The sequence below is a fragment of the Anolis carolinensis genome, chromosome 3 (genome assembly GCF_035594765.1).
Source record: "Anolis carolinensis isolate JA03-04 chromosome 3, rAnoCar3.1.pri, whole genome shotgun sequence".
In the NCBI taxonomy this organism is placed as follows: domain Eukaryota; kingdom Metazoa; phylum Chordata; class Lepidosauria; order Squamata; family Dactyloidae; genus Anolis; species Anolis carolinensis.
The window spans coordinates 245,591,392-245,609,656 of NC_085843.1; the positions used below are offsets into that span (position 1 = coordinate 245,591,392).

General features: G+C 38.2%; 1 protein-coding gene across 4 annotated transcripts in view; it reads right to left on the bottom strand.

The window, feature by feature from the left end:
• Window positions 1-1,502: 1,502 nt before the first annotated feature.
• The window catches only part of pik3cb (phosphatidylinositol-4,5-bisphosphate 3-kinase catalytic subunit beta), a 104,839-nt gene continuing 88,076 nt past the window's right edge, over window positions 1,503-18,265 (bottom strand). For all 4 annotated transcript variants that reach the window (XM_062976548.1, XM_008106297.3, XM_008106298.3 and 1 more), the window contains exons 20-24: window positions 10,987-11,154; window positions 9,738-9,861; window positions 9,431-9,576; window positions 6,738-6,870; window positions 1,503-3,570 (exon numbers count right to left, since the gene is read on the bottom strand). In XM_062976548.1, coding sequence (XP_062832618.1) covers window positions 3,433-3,570; window positions 6,738-6,870; window positions 9,431-9,576; window positions 9,738-9,861; window positions 10,987-11,154 — 709 coding nt within the window. In that variant the 3' untranslated portion in view covers window positions 1,503-3,432. The remainder of the gene's footprint in view (window positions 3,571-6,737; window positions 6,871-9,430; window positions 9,577-9,737; window positions 9,862-10,986; window positions 11,155-18,265) is intronic.

Below are 18,265 nucleotides of genomic sequence, written 5' to 3' on the forward strand. Positions count from 1 at the left end.
CAAAAAGTCATATTGGACTATTGCACTATATTCATGATTCTCAGAAGAGCACAGGCAGCCTCCCCACTCCCATTATGAACATCCAACTTACGTTACAAACAGGTCTCTCTCTGATTCCTCATTCTCTTGCCTTCGCGACCACTTCAATTGTCATAGCTCAATGCCATTTATAATTTGATAAGGTAGCAACATTATTTGGCAGAGAAGCCTAAAGACTGTGAAACTATAGCCCCCAGGATTCCATAGCGTTGAGCCAGGGCAGTTACAAATGTCAAGCTGCATTCATTCTATAGCATAGATGCACCTGACTTACATACCAAAGTACCTGTTCTGACTAACATACAAATTCAGCGTAAGAATGTGCTTATAGAACCAATCTTGGGTTGTTGTGTCTTCCGGGCTGTATGGCCATGCTCCAGAAGCGTTCTCTCCTGACGTTTCACCCACATATATGGTAGGCATCCTCAGAGATTATGAGAACCAATCTTGTTTGCAACCCAGAGGTTACTTATAGTTATGCCATGGCTACAGAGCCAGCAATACTGCTGTTGTACAATGGTTGCAATATACAACATGCCAGTTTCTGCTGTGTTCTAGTGCACGATTGTAATTTTGTAGCACAACTGTGTATCATGCCAGTGATGTAGCTTTGCCAACATAAAGTTATGCATCATAACCTCTGATACAATATTACAGTCCTTCAGCTTTGAGATGACATAACATTGCTTTGTGATAATCTTTTTGATGTTTCTCTAGGAGAAGGTTCCTGAAACATGCCTGAAACATACTGGATATTTCTTATATAAAGATTTTTAAAAACTTGAAATCAATTTCTGAAAGGGTTCTAACAAGTATAAAATAATTTATTTATAAAAATATATAAAAAGGAAAAATACGTTTCTTGAAGAGCAGCAGTTGATTGGGCTCCTATTAGTGTAGACGGCAGAGTTAAAAAAAGCAACCTTCCAAACTCTTTAGATCTGAACTATTTGACTAGCAACATCTAGCTAAACAGGAGAAGTAATGCTGTCTCATGAGATCATATGGAATAAACATATTAAAAATCAGAATGTCAATGATTTTTATTGTGAGTTCACCCTGACAGAAGACAGCACAAATTATACTTTTGTGTTGACCAAGGAAGGTTGCCTGTGTTTACATAGTTTGGGGATAACCATCTCCTAGAGCTAAACAAGTGAGCCAGATCCATAAAGCCTTTCAGTGCTCAGATGGTATCTCCTTGTTTCGTTTCTAGATTTGCTTTGTGTCTGGATGAGGAAAGTGGAACTACAGCCAAAGATATACTTTTAATTGAATAGCACGGTTATTATTGAGTGAACCTACAGTGTAGTATCACATTGAGGCTTGTAAGAGTTGGCAGAACAGTTCTTATCAGCTGGTTTCTTTTCATTACCTTTTGAAGGCAACGTAATGTTAAAGGGCAGTAGGCTCTCAAACAGAATGGACTTCAATGGAATGCTATGATATGCAAACTGTGACAACAGGGGTATACAATCAATTTAATAGCTTAATGAAAAACTAAACGAGTTAGTGCTCTCAATTTCAATTACTAAAACAAATGGGAATACAAACAAATGGACTCCAAATTAAAAATACAATTTTACTCATTAGTTTGATTTCTGTTTCATTAGTTTCAAGTGCAATGAAAAGCTGCAACAGTCCACCGAGGTACAGAAAAGACAGTGAACACACACAAACTGAAAACAAGATTTACAGAATAATATCTGAAAATTGACAGGTCTGAGTTTTGAAAGGGCAGAATGCTTCAAAATGCAATGCCAGTAGAATATAACACAAGCGATACAAGCGAGAGATCAAATTCAAATATATGATATATTGCCTATCACATTTGACCTTTTAATGGATTATTGATCCTCAACTTGACAGTAGATCAGTCAGAGAATTACATCCATCCATATATAGTGCACTTTTCAGTAGAACTGGAGACATGTGGTCCTTTTCCAGACATTGTACGGACAACAATTCCCATTCCTTACCATTGGGTATGATGGCTAAGAATGATGGGATATGCTGTTTAATATCCTCAGGAAGGCCATAAGCTGCCCACTGCAGAAACACTCACACATACCTTAGACAAAGCAAAATAGCCAAAGTAGTCTTTAATGCAATGTGTTTAAAATCATTGATTTGATCCCAAAGTAACTTCATATATAATTACTTTTATTGAATCATGAAAACTAAGATCTATCAGTGTTCTTTGGAGAGCAAGCAGTAGCTAGATGTCCATCTTGCCACTGTTTCAAAACATTTCATGTTACATCTTCAGCCAGCAGCTCCTATTGCACTTCTAATTTGAATTGCTCATGTATTGAGCACCTTAACATATGGTACCATATTTTATAAGTTAGGATAAATCCAGTTTTCTCCATCAGTAATCTTAGGTTGAACACAAATCTGGACAAGACAAACATCACTGCAGGTAATTTAGGAACACTGTAAATAACCGATCTGACTCCAATTTGGAGCCCTTTCATTTAAAAATGTTTGCACTATAGCATATTTTAAAATGTAATCACACATCTCTTGACTTTAACATCCAGTTTTTCTTGTTTGGCGATGTAGCTGCCTGGTAAGTGTTCAAGCATAGGTTTTCCATTTACATATATTAAACAGTTTATGTGAAGCACACAAATTGTTATGGATATCACTGGAAAACCATCAAGACAACTTCATGAAATCTTCTAAACAAAAGATATTCAAAATACACAAAGACAATTCACACTGTGGTCAAATTTAAGACATTTACATCAACACTGAGCACTTGAACAAAATGATCTGTTTTTTAAAATACATTTCCCATTATGTAGAAATTTCTGTTTTTCTAGTAGCAGTTCAAGACAATAAGCAGCTTTTGGCTATACAATAATCTGGCAGTTATTTCCAGTAGAACAAATCTGTCAATGACAGTATATATATATATATATATATATATATATATATATATATATATATATATATATACACACACACACACACACACACACACACACACACACACATACACACACAAAACAATGTTCATTTTTTAGAGACATTACAGACATCCCCAAATCTCTGACACTGTTTAGCAATCAGTCCAAGAAGTCTCTAACGATCCACACAACGTTAGAGTATGCTGCTTAAACATTTTTTAAAAATCCCCAATATTTACAGCTTCTCAATGTATCAAAATAATAATATAAAAGCTTAGTAATAGCTTTCTGCGTGCAAAGTCAGCAGAAGTGATTTTACTGAGGACATCTGCTAATTTTACAAAATATCATGAAAGCATGCCAAAGCAGAGTGCAAAATAATCAGGAATCGCTCAGGCAATTACCTCAGGTGTGTTCTCTCCCTTTAAACACTTTATTGTCAGGGTAACATTCAGCTTAGTGCAAATTTATAAACCATCTAGGATCGGTAGTCCTTCCGAACAGTGTGTGCCATCCAGTTCACTTTAGTGGTCCAGCTTTCTCTGAGTGCTTCATCAAATTTCTGCTTAAATTGCTTTAGTGCTTCTTCATCATTCTTTCCTAAGGCAAGGGAATCCTAGGAACAAAAATAGTATTTGACAAGACAATTATTTCCCTTGAATTCCCAACATATTCACTTTTTCTTAATTGTCTGCAACTGGCCCACTAGCCATGGACTGCTATTCTTTTAACACACGAAACAATAATGTAATAGAAACACAATGGAAAGCAATATTTGCTATAACAGAGGTACAAAAATATCACATTATTTGCATGTTGCCAGCAGCTGTCCTTAAGAAATGTGTGGGCAACTGGGAATTACACTTACTAAGAAAACAATCATTTAGGACAGAAATAGGCAACTCCTGTGGGAACAGTTTTAACTCCTGGGACTCAGTGAGATCTACTTCCTGCCAAAAAGTGTAGCTTTTAGCTCCCCTGTTTACAAAGCCAGAAATTCACTTCTGATTTTAAGACAATGAAGCAGGGCCCTGTGTCTTCCTTTCAAGAAGAATCAACACTCATGGAGGGCTCGTGTCCTAGAACAGGGCTGGGTAACTGTGGGAGGTTAGGGGGCACATTACTCCCTGAGAGATCTTGGGGGCTGCACCCTGCCATCCACCACCAAACCCCGTTTGTTTTATTTGGCAAAAATTTATATTTATTTATTTACTATAATTATATTGCACTCCATCTCACCACTTGCCAGAACCATCCCTCAACACTCTCTAGGGCTGTAAGAAAGGCTTTTTTTCAAAAGAGAGAGTGGAAGTCACGTCTGATCTATATCTGTTTGAGAAAAAAAGGGATATTTGGATCCAATCTGTGGCAAAAGTGCCTCTTACATCCCCAAAGGATATTTTGGGGTTTAAAAAATTCCTAGAGGCCTCCAAAGCCACAAAAACACCCCAGGAGGGGTGAATTTTGCCCACCCCTGTTCAATGTGGGTGGAAAGGTATTTTATGAAATCCACACTCTTCAGGTTTCCCCTTCACCTATTTAATCCAATCATCACATCCTACTCCTTGCAATAGAAGTATTTATTTATTTATTTAATTTAGATATCACTCTTCTCCCCCAGGGGACCCAGAGCGGTCTTACACAGTGGCAGAATTAGATGCTACATATAATACAAAATGTAGACAAACCAAACAGTCGTAAAACATAATTAAAAGCCGATATCCAAATCCAATAAAAACAATAAAAACCATGTGACCGTTATAGCAGGGGCAGGAGAATTGAGCCAAAAGTCAGAGCCAGTCTGTGTTCAACTTCATATTAATCCAAAGAATCGGTCAGATCATATCAACCCATATCCTGGGATGGGCCAAAGGCTTGGTCCCACATCCAGGTCTTCAACTGCTTCCTAAAAGACATGAGTAAGGGGGCTTCCCTAATCTCCCTTGGCAAGGAGTTCCACAGCTGCGTAGCCACCACTGAAAAAGCCCTGTCTCTAGTCCCCGCCAACTGAACCTGTGACGGCAGCGGGACCGAGAGCAGGGCCTCACTTGAAGATCTTAATCTGTGGGACAGCTCGTAGGAGGAGGTACGTTAGGAGAGGTAAGTTGGACCAGAGCTGTTTAAGGTTTTGTAGACCAAAACCAGCACTTTAAATTGTGCCCTGAAGCTAACAGCCAGCCAGTGGAGCTGCTTCAACAGAGGAGTTGTATGCTCCCTGAATGGTGCTCCGGTTAGTAACCTGGCTGCGGAACGTTGGACTAGTTCTAGCTTCCAAACAGTCTTTGAAGGCAACCTCACATAGAGCGCATTGCAATAGTCCAAATGAGATGTAACAAGAGTGTGGACCACTGTGGCCAAGTCAGGCTTCCCAAGGTATGGGCACAGTTGGCACGCACGTTTGAGTTGTGCGAAGGCCCCCCTGGCCACCGCCAAAACCAGGGGTTCCAGACTCAGCGATGAGTCCAGGAGGAGACCCCAACTGTAAACTGTGCCTTCAGAGGGCGTGCAACCTCATCCAGCACAGCCTGTAACCATATACCCTGTTCGGCCTTGCAACTGACCAGGAGGACCTCTGTCTTATCTGGATTCAACTTCAACTTGTAGGCAAATTCTAAAGATTTGGGAGCACACGTACACACACTGCCGTGGACCACATATCCAAGCTCGCACTTTTAAACTTTAAAAAGCCCACACCCCATGCGCTATAGCAGAGTTTCTCAAATGGTGTTCCTCCTGATGTTTTGAACTCCCGTAATTCCTAACAGCTGGTAAACTGGCTGGGATTTCTGGGAGTTGGAAGTCCAAAACACCTGATGGAGCACAATTTGAGAAACACTGTCTTATAGACTGGGGAGTGGGAGTTACACCAGGTCAGGAAGCATCTTTTAAAAATCAACAGTGACTACCAGTTACTTCTCGTTTTGCAGAAAATAAATATTTACCTCTCCTTGGGTGATATTAATTTCCATGCTTCCTAAAGGCGTGAGGGACTACTCTTTTTTAGTGGGGGTGGATATAAGTACTGAGGGCATGGGGCAACTATGGAAGCCTGAGGGGCCAGGCTTTCTAATCCTGAACTCCCTGTATGCCTTGTTTTAAGCAAGACTTTTCCTTTTAGCAACAGAAAGTGATTAGAAGTCACTCCTTTTTAAATTCCTGTTTTAAAGAACATCTCTCCTGAGGCTTAAATGGTCCAAAGGCCCAAGAACATGGCAAACATTTTGGTGCAAAACTTTAAAATTGCATTTTTAATCACTGGGGACAACATGATTCCATGAACTACACTCAGCCCATCCTTGCTATGGTGGAGAACAGTAGTGCTGAAGGAGGAAACACATTGAAATTGGGAGCTGACATACAGCCCATAGGTTGCACTGGGTGCTTCCTTCCTTCTGTGTACAGTATTTCAACCATTTTTCCCTCCGTGTAATTCTAATGTGGCTATTAGATACATTATATAATCAAAAGGAATCTGAAGATAAGGAATATGAATACGACTTGAGAAACAAATGACCAGAGGCTTGAAAGTAAGTTTTAGGATGAAAGATTTTGGAACATGAATCTCTGGGATGAAGAGGTCCACCCCCACTTTGCCTCTCCTGCAATAAAGAAAACTGCAGCCCTGAGTTTGCAAGACCTGAACAGGGCTATTAATAACAGATCTCTTCAAGGTCTTTCATTCATAGTGTTCCCATAATTTGAAAGCAGCTTGGCAGTACATAATAGCGACAACAAAAGAGACAGAAAATGCAAAGATCTCTGAGTTTCACAATCATGGTTTACCTTCAGATACTGGATGTCTTTAACAGAGGTTAGTTCTGGAAGCCCAGCAGTTAACATCAGTGCAAAGAGAGTGATAAAGAGGTTCCCATGTCTTCGCAGAATCAAGTATGCTTCTTCACAACATTGGCGAAACCTTAACAACCACAAAAGCACACACATTGTAAAAAGAGGGCAACCAGAAGTGGGCCTGATCTAGTTCAGTTCCATGAACAGGACTTATCTGCTAATATTATATGGCATTTTAAACTCACCCTCTGCTCCCGTTTTATATTACTTTGCAAATAGACATGGAACAAAACAGCCGCTACAGGTTATTTATTCTGAGAAAGAATTTGCTTGCAAATTGTTTGCTTTTTGTTTTACCTAGCAACAGATCATATTGAAGCATTGCTGTGCTGGTTGCTAGAAGGCAGAGAGCCGAATATAATAATCCAGAGCTCCTAAGCAAATTAACATAGCCAAAAAGCAAATGGGTAACTTGTGGTTTATGGGCATTTTGTAGCTCACGTAAAAGAACAGGTCTAACTTGTTACACAGGTTATAGTGCAACAGCAACTGGAGCACAAGGTAAAGGCTTTTCCAAATCAGAAGTTAGGCTGCAGCAAAAATCTCCAAGAAGTCCTTCCAGAAAGTGAAAGTTTCACAGAATGGAAAAGGTTCCGCCTATCAACTATGACTGGAAAAACAAAATATTGACCTGCCCTCTAGTGATAAGAATGAATATTCCAAGTTGACAATTTTCTATATGCATTTCATACACATCTAAATGTGCTTCCATGTATTTTCAGGGTTTCAAAACACAACAACAACAACAACAACAACAACCACCACCACCACCACCACCAAATTTTATTTCTAGACCGCCCTCTCCCAGAAGGGACTCGGGGCGGTTTACATACAGAAAAAGGGCAAATGTTCAATGCAAACACATCAAACACATCAAAATAATACAAACACATCAAAAATCAAAGTAATACACAATAATAACACTTGTAGCAAAAGAATTAAAACAGTATAAAATAATCCAGTACATATGGTAACACTAATAACATGATTTATATTTAATATTGGGGCCCAGGAACAGTTGGAAAAATAAAAACTAAGTATTAATATATGAAGTAAATAATAAATACTTTATAAATACTTTATAAATATTCTCGGTGCAAGTTTGGAAAATAAAAGTAGAATCAAGCTGACCTATATCTCCAAAGAAAGAATTTTCTTTCAGCCAGGTGGCTTTTATAACCCAAAGTATCCTGTTCTCTCCCTGACCTTGTAAAATAACACAGGTCTGTAACAACTCCTCTCTCCTGAAGATGCCCTTGAACCCTGATAGTTAAATAATGTTTCACTATCTAGGCACAAAACTCTGTTTCCCTTGACAATATTAGTTTCTCTTGCAATTCTTGTGATTCAGTGGCATTATGACCAAAGCAAACACAGATATAGTTTTCAAAAAGAAGGTGGAACTTAATTGCTACAGTTTATAGCTGCAGCAAGACTCTAATAGTATTAAGAGAGCTAACTCTGTGGTGCTTTGATATGATACATAAGCACAAATGTCAGTGCAAGTGACAGCATTAGCATATGTTTGTAGTGTTATGATTCCACTCTAACTGCCAATGGCAACTTCCTATGGAATACTGGGTCCTACAATTTAGGAAGGCACTAGAGCTCTCCAGCATAGATTTCTTAATGCCTTGCCTTAAACTGCAAATCCACATGAAATTGTCATGGCAGTTAAAACAAAATCATAATGCTATATTTAGGGGCCGTGCTTTAGAACAGCAAATTAAACTACCAGATGCAATATATCTTATCAAGCAAAAGATTGACAGTTCAAAGCACGGGTCAGGGTGAGTTCCTGGCCTGTAGCCCAGCTACTGTCTACCTAGCAGTTTGAAAGCAAAATGTGAGTAGATAAATAGGTACTGCTTAAAAGTGGGGATGTATTAAGGAAATGCCATAAAATGCTGGTGATTCAATCAAGGAGGAAGTTTATGAATAAAGCTCTTTGGCAGGGAAATGGAGCGGAACCGAGAACAAGCCTCCAAGATGCCTAAGATGGGAAAAGCCTATACCTCTATCTATGTACAATTGGCTGTCTTGTCAGTGTATAAATGGCATTGAATGTTTGCCAGATATGTGATCTGCCCTGAGTACCCTTCGGGGTAAGAAGGGCAGAATATAAATACTGTTAATAAACAAACAAACAAACAAACAAACTATAATTAGATGGTTTGAAAGACCTCCAGACTTTTTATTTCAACACTCTTTGGGAACTGGCTATTTTATCAAAAAAGGGTTTTTAGGCTGCTTTTCTACCTTTATTTTTCAACATTTTAAATAATTTTAGTTCAAAACGACTTCAAGCGTATTTTTAGTTCTATGTGTTTTTACTCTTGTTTTTCTCCCCTCATAAACCAGCTTGAGCTCCAGCTTTGTGGGAAAAGGCAGGATATAAATAAAGGAATCAAATAAATCCAACATTTCTAGCTAGTTAATGATGAGGGAATGCTGGGATTTGCAGTAAAACAACAGTAAGAGTTCTGCATGCTTTCTATCTCTATCTTTTAGCACTAAGATAATATTGGAACAGTGTAATTTTGTTTATAATTATAATTTTATTTTATTTTACTGCTTGATAAAACTCCTATAAGACCAAGGAACAGAACTAATCGAGTAGTACTTACCGACCAAATTTTTCAGTATTTCCAGTTTTCCCTTGCTGAATGACATGAATAAAATCATAGGTGAGGATGAAAGGCACTCGTTCCCTTTTAATTCCAAATTTTGATTTGAAATTTCCAAGAATATGCCCAAAATCTATATGAAAGAGCTAGAGAAAGGTTGCAAAAAATTAGTGACACTAGGAAACCAATTCATAATGGGTTTGTTCTAAAATCTTTAACACTATTAAACATATTTAATTTAAAACATGACATGGGTAAGTTTTCTTCCAAACCTCTGTAATAAGAAATACCTTATGTTTGCCCTTACCTGACCATTTTTCCTGACCATGATATTGTCACTATGTCTGTCTCCTATGCCCAGCACGTAAGTAGCTACACAGTAGCCAGCACAAGATAATGTAAATGCTTCAATGGCTCGATCCAAGTCATCTCTAAATTGGAGGAAAATGAATTGGGATGATTACTAAAAGCTCCTAATCAAATTAACATATCTTTAAAATGCATAAGCTGCCTTAGAACCATTTCAAGCTATTAATTAATGAAATATTGTAAGATTGCTATATAGTGTGTTTATGGGAACCTCCCAACTTCTAAAATGGTTACACATTTATTTCACAGCAAGAATATCTCACAAATCTATAACTGTCCATCCAACGGTTCCTTTTAAATACAGGCAGTCCCCGGTTACAAACATCCGACATGACTCATATGGTAGTTACAAACAGGTGTGAGACAATAGTAAGTGAGAGAAATCTACTTCTAGGAAGAGAAATTCATTCCTGGATGAGTTATCATGGGGAAAAGGTGTCTCCACTGAAGGTTTATCACCAATCCTTGTTTCCACAACAAGCCAAATTTTTCAAAGTTGTCACAGGGACAGAAAGTGAGGTGAAATCTGGGTGTCTGGGTGTTCTTCCGGAAGATACCGGGAAGACATCTGGACACCCAGTGGAAAAAGCATGGGTTTTTGCGGCTAGTGTGCGGACTACAGTCTGCCCCAACCCAGGTTTTTTAAACCCGGGTGGAAGCAGACTTTTTCGCTGTGTGGAAAAACCCTGACTGTACATACACATGAACAGGGAAAGCTTTAACAGGGAATAACTCCTCAGAAGTAAATTCTGTGTTCAATAGGTCTTATTCTAAGGTCTTTGTTGTTATTGTGTGCCTTTGGTATCATTTCTGATTGATGACAACCCTAAGACAAACCAGTCATAAGATGTATTATTTCTCTGAGGCTGAGCGTATGTGACTTGCCCAAGGTTGTCCAATGGGTTTTCATGGTTGAATGAAGTTTTGAACCCTTATCACCAGAGTCATAGTCCAATGCTATGCACCCCATTGGCTCTCAATAAGGGTTAATAAGAGAATTACGGAAACCTAGAATTGTAGACTTAGAGTTCTCTCAAGGGCCATGTTTTTCAATGCTTGGACAAGGCACAAAATCTACAGCCACAGCATGCATGACAGATCAGTCAGTCAGCCCATCTTTAACATCCTCCAACTGACATTTAAACTTGGAAGTTCGACAGTAAACTAAGGAGGATGTAACAGCTTACCCCGAGTTGTATTCTTTGAGCCAGTTTAAAAGAGCATCTTTATTGAATGCAGCGGTAGCAGCAACATTACTGCTGTTTAGTTGAATGTCTGCAATAGTCTCAGATGCAGAAATCACCTCAATTAAGCCAGAAAGATCTCCTGTTGCTAAACAACCATAAGGCAACATTCTAGGAAAATAAAGATTATACATTAGTCATAGAGATATATTTAAAGAGATGCATCAACAAGCAATAGGATAACCAGAGAGACAAGCTTTCAAGTATTAAGTAAGTCAAAATTTGAACATAGTTCAGCACCCTTTAAAGGAAGAAATGAAGAAAATTCACTGCCATGAACTTTTTGAAATTTGTCAACAGGTGGTGCTATTTCCTTTCTTCTAAACCACTACCAGTTTTGAGGAGGAAAATGTATTTGAAAAATAGAGCAATCAGTTCTCATCCACCGAAGAGATTTCCTGTAATATATTCACAGAAGCAGCAAGCTGAGATCATTATCCAATTGCCACTTTTGAATAATGTGAGCAAAGTGTACATGCATGTGTACTGTTCACAACTGATTGGATTTTCTCATCTTAAAGTCCACCAAGCATTGGACTTAGTTTCAAGTGCACCAGTTGTTCACTGGCCCATGAGGGAGACCATGCCAAAGCTGTGAAATTTAGAATAGACTGATGAAAGTGTTGTTGTGAAGATGCTGTTTTTGCATGTATTTTACTTTGTTTATTATTTGTTTTTGGGCTTGGCCCTGTGTTAGCTGCCCTAAGTCCCTGCTGGGGAGATGAAGGTGGGATAGAAAAATAAAGTTATTATTATATTATATTGTGTTATTATTATATTATATTATACAAGATATTGGATTCATTTGGAAGTAGAATGGAATGGGTTCTCTAGTTTTGGGATTAGATCTTTCCACTGGGTGTTAATTCTTCAATTGTGTTCATTAAGGATGGTGGTTCTCAACCTGTACATCCCCAGGTGTTTCGGCCTACAACTCCCAGAAATCCTGGTCACTTTACCAGCCGTTAGGATTTCTGAGAGTTGAAGGCCAAAACATCTGGGGACCCACAGGTTAAGAACCACTGATTTAAGACCAGGCATCTTCCATGGATTATTCCAAGGAGGCTATTTGAATTTGGAAATAGATTTTAAAAAAAGTCAGAGCAGAGTATATTCTGAAATTGTTTAGATAAACTTTGTGGACAATTGGAAAAATATTAAGATAACGTGACAATAAAACAATACTAAATGCCTACTGATCAAAGAAAAAAACTGCTGAAATATTTATAAATACCTCACAAACAATTTGTTTAAAACAAGTGTCTGGCGCATATTTTTAAAAATCAGCCAAATCTAATTGGCATGACACAGACATGGGCAAACTTCAGCTCTCCAATGGTTTTGGACTACAACTCCTATAATTCCTAACAGCCTATTGGCTGTTAGGAATTGTGGGAGTTGTAGTCCAAAACACGTGGAGGGCCGAAGTTTGCCCATGCCTGGTTTGACAGGTCAGCCAAGTCCACTTTTAGTTCCATATTTAATTTCCACAATATATAGCTGTGCTTCTCTGGAGATCTGATCTGGGAAAATGAACAATTATTATTTTCCAATATGGCAGGGACAAGCTCTGTACTTGTGTCCTCTTTCTTTCTTTCTTTCTTTCTTTCTTTCTTTCTTTCTTTCTTTCTTTCTTTCTTTCTTTCTTTCTTTCTTTCTTTCTTTCTCTCTCTCTCTCTCTCTCTCTCTCTCTCTCTCTCTCTCTCTCTCTCTCTCTCTCTCTCTCTCTCTCTCTCTCTTTCTTTCTTTCTTTCTTTCTTTCTTTCTTTCTTTCTTGAAAATAGACCAGGAACCATCTGTTAATGGCACAGAGACAGTCCAGAAACCTTCCCTCAGAGTAGCTCTGAACTATAATTTATGTATATCTAACGAAGATACAGAAAGCGTTAAACAGTAAATGGGGAGTAGAGTTGACACATACAAAATTTCTACTCCATGAAAATATCCATGTCTGGTGTATGTCTCATTTGCTTTGCATTTGCTCTCATTTATCTTTTAAGACTTCTTCTATTCAATTTTAACTTGTGAATTTCAACCTGCGTGTTATATGTATTTCAATAGTGTTGTGTTTTGCCACGTTGTTTTAACCATGCCTCCAGCCACAAGGAGAGACGGGTAAAAAATTAACCATTATCATTATTATTATTCTGTTCAACATTTCCCCATGCAATTAAAAGTGTCCCGAGTCACATCCTGTGTTCAGGAACTTATACCCAGCGCCCACACCTCTGCAACCCCTGCTGCCATTGAGTGCTTTTGGAGTCCTGGCCACGACATGGCAGGTTTTGCTGGGTTAAAAGCATGCTGCCGCTGCTGGCTGTGCTTTGTGACATTCCAACCCACTTGCTTGCCATCTGCACTGGGCACACTTCCAACAACTTCCTCTTCAAACACAGGCAATGATGAAAGCAGCTCAGCCCCCAGAGGATAGTCCTGCTCACAACTGGAGGGACAAAACATCCTCCTCAGAAAGACAGTTTGACAGGAGTCAAGCTGGGGACAAATCCTTGGGGCCCTGTCCACCTCAACCTCATCTTTCACATCTGTCAGTGCAATCCTTTTACCCCAATCAAAGCACTATATAAAGACTACTACTGATCTATAGGCCAGCCTGGAAATGACTACAATTTCTCTGTTACAGCAGGGTAACATCTGCATAACTTTTCTAATGTTCTTTAGATACAGATAATATCTTATCCGTCCAAACTGTGTAGTGTGGTTTGGTACTTTTGCTATGTTTGAATAAATCTTTAAGCAAATAATTATGTTTTGCAAAGATAATAGATAGCTCTTTTGCTTCCATGGTCACATCTTTTTAAAGCAACCTCCATAGTGGATACATTGACACATGGCTTTATGGGTTGAGGGGGAAGATAGGGAGGAAAAAATCAAGTCAGGAGTAAATTACCAAAGTAAGCAAACAACAATACCGGCTGAGGGATACTTGGAGGGGGGGGGGGGGGTGGGTGGGATGGGATTTTCCAGCATTTCCAAACTCTGTAGTATTTTCATCCAGTTAATAGTGACTCAATTCATGCTATTTCCCAATGGTTACAGTTGAATGAGTCCTAATTAAGTATTTTTATTTGATAGGGTTTGTACTGTTCTTCCCTGGTATTGGTGGCTGTAGCTTTCCATTCATTGAATCACAAAACATTTTCTTACCCTACCACATCCTCTTAAAAATGCAAATTCTTATTTACAGTACATCAGAAATCTCATTATTTATGATAGTCATATGCTTCACATAAGCACCAAATTTACATAATTTTATGAATACACATAGTTAACAGATTAATACGTAGCAATCATTTTCAGATATGAAAACATCTGGAGCAGTGCATCGGAACACAAGCACAGCTAACTGAATATGTTACAATGCAGATCACAATTTGGTACATGATTTTCTTGCTCAAAGCCTTGAGTGTAGAAAGTAGTTTATGTTGTTTCATCTAAAAAAACAACAACACCTTCTGCCAAAATTCAGTGGAATAATCTCTATTCAGAGATCAAAGATGTGGTTTGCTGCTGATATTTAGTGAGAAACCTCTAGCAACAAACTTTCAAAGCTGTATAGTGTTAAAGATTGGCCTCCAAATCCATGCAGAGGAATATAACAAAACAAAATTTGGATGATGATGCAGAAAGCAAAACAGTGATCAAAGTTTGGCAACCTATATCTAAAGTTGGCACTGGCAAACTGGCAAAAAATTAAAGGAGCAATTAATTCAAACTAAGGCGGGGAAGTGAACTTAAAGCAACTTTCTAAAGTGGTAGGTTTAATATTGGGATGTCAGTTCATTAAAGTGGAGAAAATAATTAGTTACCATGAAAAGCAGGTCAGAAAAGCAGTCCCTTTCTTACCATGGGGAAGCAATTGGCTTAACTGAGCATCAATTAATCACAATAAACTTTTCTTAGAGCAGTGGTTCCCAACCTTTGGTCCTCCAGGTGTTTTGGACCTCAGCCCCCACAGTTCCTAACAGCTGGTAAACTGGCTGGGATTTCTAGAAGCTGAAGTCCAAAACACCTAGAAGCCCAAATGTTGGGAACCACTGTCTTAGAGCATTAAACATTTCCCCTCCTTAAATTGTTTTCCAAGTCTCACAGCACTCCATAAGTAGCCACCTCCAAGTCTCTATGATGAAGTCACTATCGGTCACCAATAATCATAGAATTCCTGCTGTTTTCAAGAGTTTCTTCTGCTATGTTTATGGAGTGTGCTTGTGCTGAGCAAACAAAAACGGTCATTAATTTACCAGGAAGGCAAAACCTCCTCTGAACAAACTTGTTAAGAAAAAACCATGATAAAGTCACCATAACTAAGCAATAACTTGAGGGCACACAATAACAATTAAATTAGTTCTCCTCTAGCTAATTGCCACTGATTAAGAAATGACTAAGGCTTAAATTTATTTATTTAAATTTTAAATAAAATATAAATAAAAACGTGGCCAAGAACACTTCGATCCTCAGTTTCAGTGTAGTTATCTATCTCCCTTTGTTATGAGCCCTCAAGTCATCTCTTAGTTATGGAGACCTTTTCATAGATTTTCCTTAGCAAGTTTTGTTCAGAAGAGGTTTGCCTTTTTGTTCCTCTAAGGTTGAAAGAATGGCACTTGCCCAGAGTCACTCAGTGGGCTCACATGGCTAAGTGGGCATTTGAAACCTGATCTCCCAGTCATAGTCCAGTGCTCAAACCACTACCCCATGCTGGCTCTCAATACCCACTCCTGTGTTCAAGTTATTATCAGAAAGTGTCACCACTATTTGGAGGCCAGGTCACACCGCATTTATTTGTGGGAACATTTAATATATATTTTTTATAGTGAAGGATGATACAAATACTCTTTTGGTTACTCAACATGATTTTTAAAATAGGCAAAAGCATGTAGGTGGATAGTATCCATGAAATGCCATATCTTAAAAAAAATTCTTCATTGGAAATTTTAGAGGGAGAATTATTGGAGACTGTAATCTATTTCTGCTTTGATTGTGTGTTCCTGCATTGTAGGGGGTTGGACTGGATGGCCTTTTTGGTCTCTTCCAGCTCTATAATTCTCTCAGCAGATTTTTAAAAAGTGCAAAATTTCAATCATTATTGGGTGGCTTGCACATTCTGATCTGCTTGTTTCCCTTGGGAGACTAGACAACTGTATGCTTTCCATATTTCTGACCAAGAACAGTGTCAATACTATTTGAGCAATCAAATAGGGTTTCCAAAAGATTTGGGTAAGAATCTTTTTTTAAAATGGAGAAATCCTACTGCAAGAGTGTTTAAGGCTTCTGAATTCTCTCACATCTCCATCGTTGAGTGACAAAAGCTTGACTGAGTAGGAGCAGACTCGTCAAGGTCTCTGTAGCACAACCTGGAGAAAAGCCAGATTGAGTAACCACTGCAGGTGCTATCTGAGTTAACTCTGTTTATACATTTTTGCATGTATAAACATATGTATAGAAGTCTTTGATGGATGTATGTATAAAAATATGCACCAAAGTCTCTGCTGAAGCTGATTTCAGCCCATTTCTTCACTCCATTTCCTGAGAGGTTTTGTACGTAACCTTTGCACAGCCTCATCCTCTCCCATTTCCTGAAGGAAACCTCAGATAAGGGCGAATCAGAGAAACTGTTTCTAATAAAGTCAGATTCACTGCTGATTGCCAAGCGAGGTGTGTGGGCTGGGCTTGATTTATAGGCCCCACCCTTGACCCTCCACTAGGGAGGCAGAAAGAGAGAATTCAAGATTTTTTTCACAGCTGTCAAATCGGGAGACCCTTCCCTAACTCTTGGCAAGAGCCATCATCTTATTTGTAAAATCTGAAAAAACGATCTCCAAATATTTTTCCTGTTTCCAAAGAGATGGTAAAACAATATTTAACTTCGGAGCAAATGAGTGCACATTTGTTTATCCTGAAGAAATAATATACTTCCTGAACAAATCTATCTTCTTTTAAATTCTTCTGATATCAGAGACACTATTGAAGAGAACCTTCTCATGGAGCATATTTGCTTGATGGGTCACTTGTTTACAAATGTCTCTCTTATCTGTGTGGGCTACTGCTGTATGCGAGAGTTCATTCTGGTTTATTTGACTCCCACAAAAAATATTTTAGAGATGAGCTCAAGTTTACCACCTGGTGTGTCAGAAATACATTTTCTATTCTTACACAACAGCACACACCGCAACAATGAAATCATCTTTGAAGCTTTGCACAATTTGTACAATTATAGAGCGCAATAATTATTAAGTATATTATTTAAAAATAAGCAATTTTTTAATCTGAGGAAAGGTAGGTAAGGAAAGGTGGGAGACAAATGGCTAGGAAAGCATTTTGTATGATTTGAATTTACTACATATAGCAAAATGAATATAAGTGAACACAGTGCTAATGAAGAACAAAACACTCATTCGATTTTATGATGACTATTAATGACATATAACACAAGCATATTTATTCTTTCTTCTTTTCTTTCAAGAAAGAAAGGCAATTTGCATTTTCACCCCATACCCAAGAGCAATATTTTTAGTTATAGTGGTTTCAAGATCTGGTTGATGTTTTAAGGAAGATTACAATAGGGGAGAAAAATATTATATTGATAGTCTGACTAAGAGTCTCCCATACTCCCAGAACTAAAGACTTCACACTAAAACATGGGGTCACTGACAATGTTGTTTATGGCAACACACACTATACCAATATGAAATCTGGAACATGTGACACCTATCTCAACATTGTAGTGCACAAGTTTTGTTTATTAGTTTAGAAACCAAAGTTTTATTTAATACAGGTAGAACATTCCTCATCTGGAATTCAAAAATTCAAACTATTCTATTGGTTAATGCACAAAAAATATTAAAAACACCGAGTATACAATTACCTTCAAACTATATGTATAAAAAGCACATGAAACATGCATTAATTTCATGGTTGGACTTGGGCCTCAGCTCCAAAATATGTCATTATATGCAAATACGTATAGTCCAAAGTTTGAGAAACAAATCTAAAATACAAAACAGTTCTGGTCTCAAGCTTTTCGGTTAAGGCAAATTCATACAGCTAGCTACCTGTTAAATTCAGTGCTCAAGCAAACTGAGTAACTGGAAACATCCTGGCAGAAGTTAATAGATGGAGTAAATTGGTCACTGAGGTAATGTAGAGTGGATTTATATTTTTATGCCCGACAGCCTCCAACATGCCTATGCAAAGCAATTAACTTGTG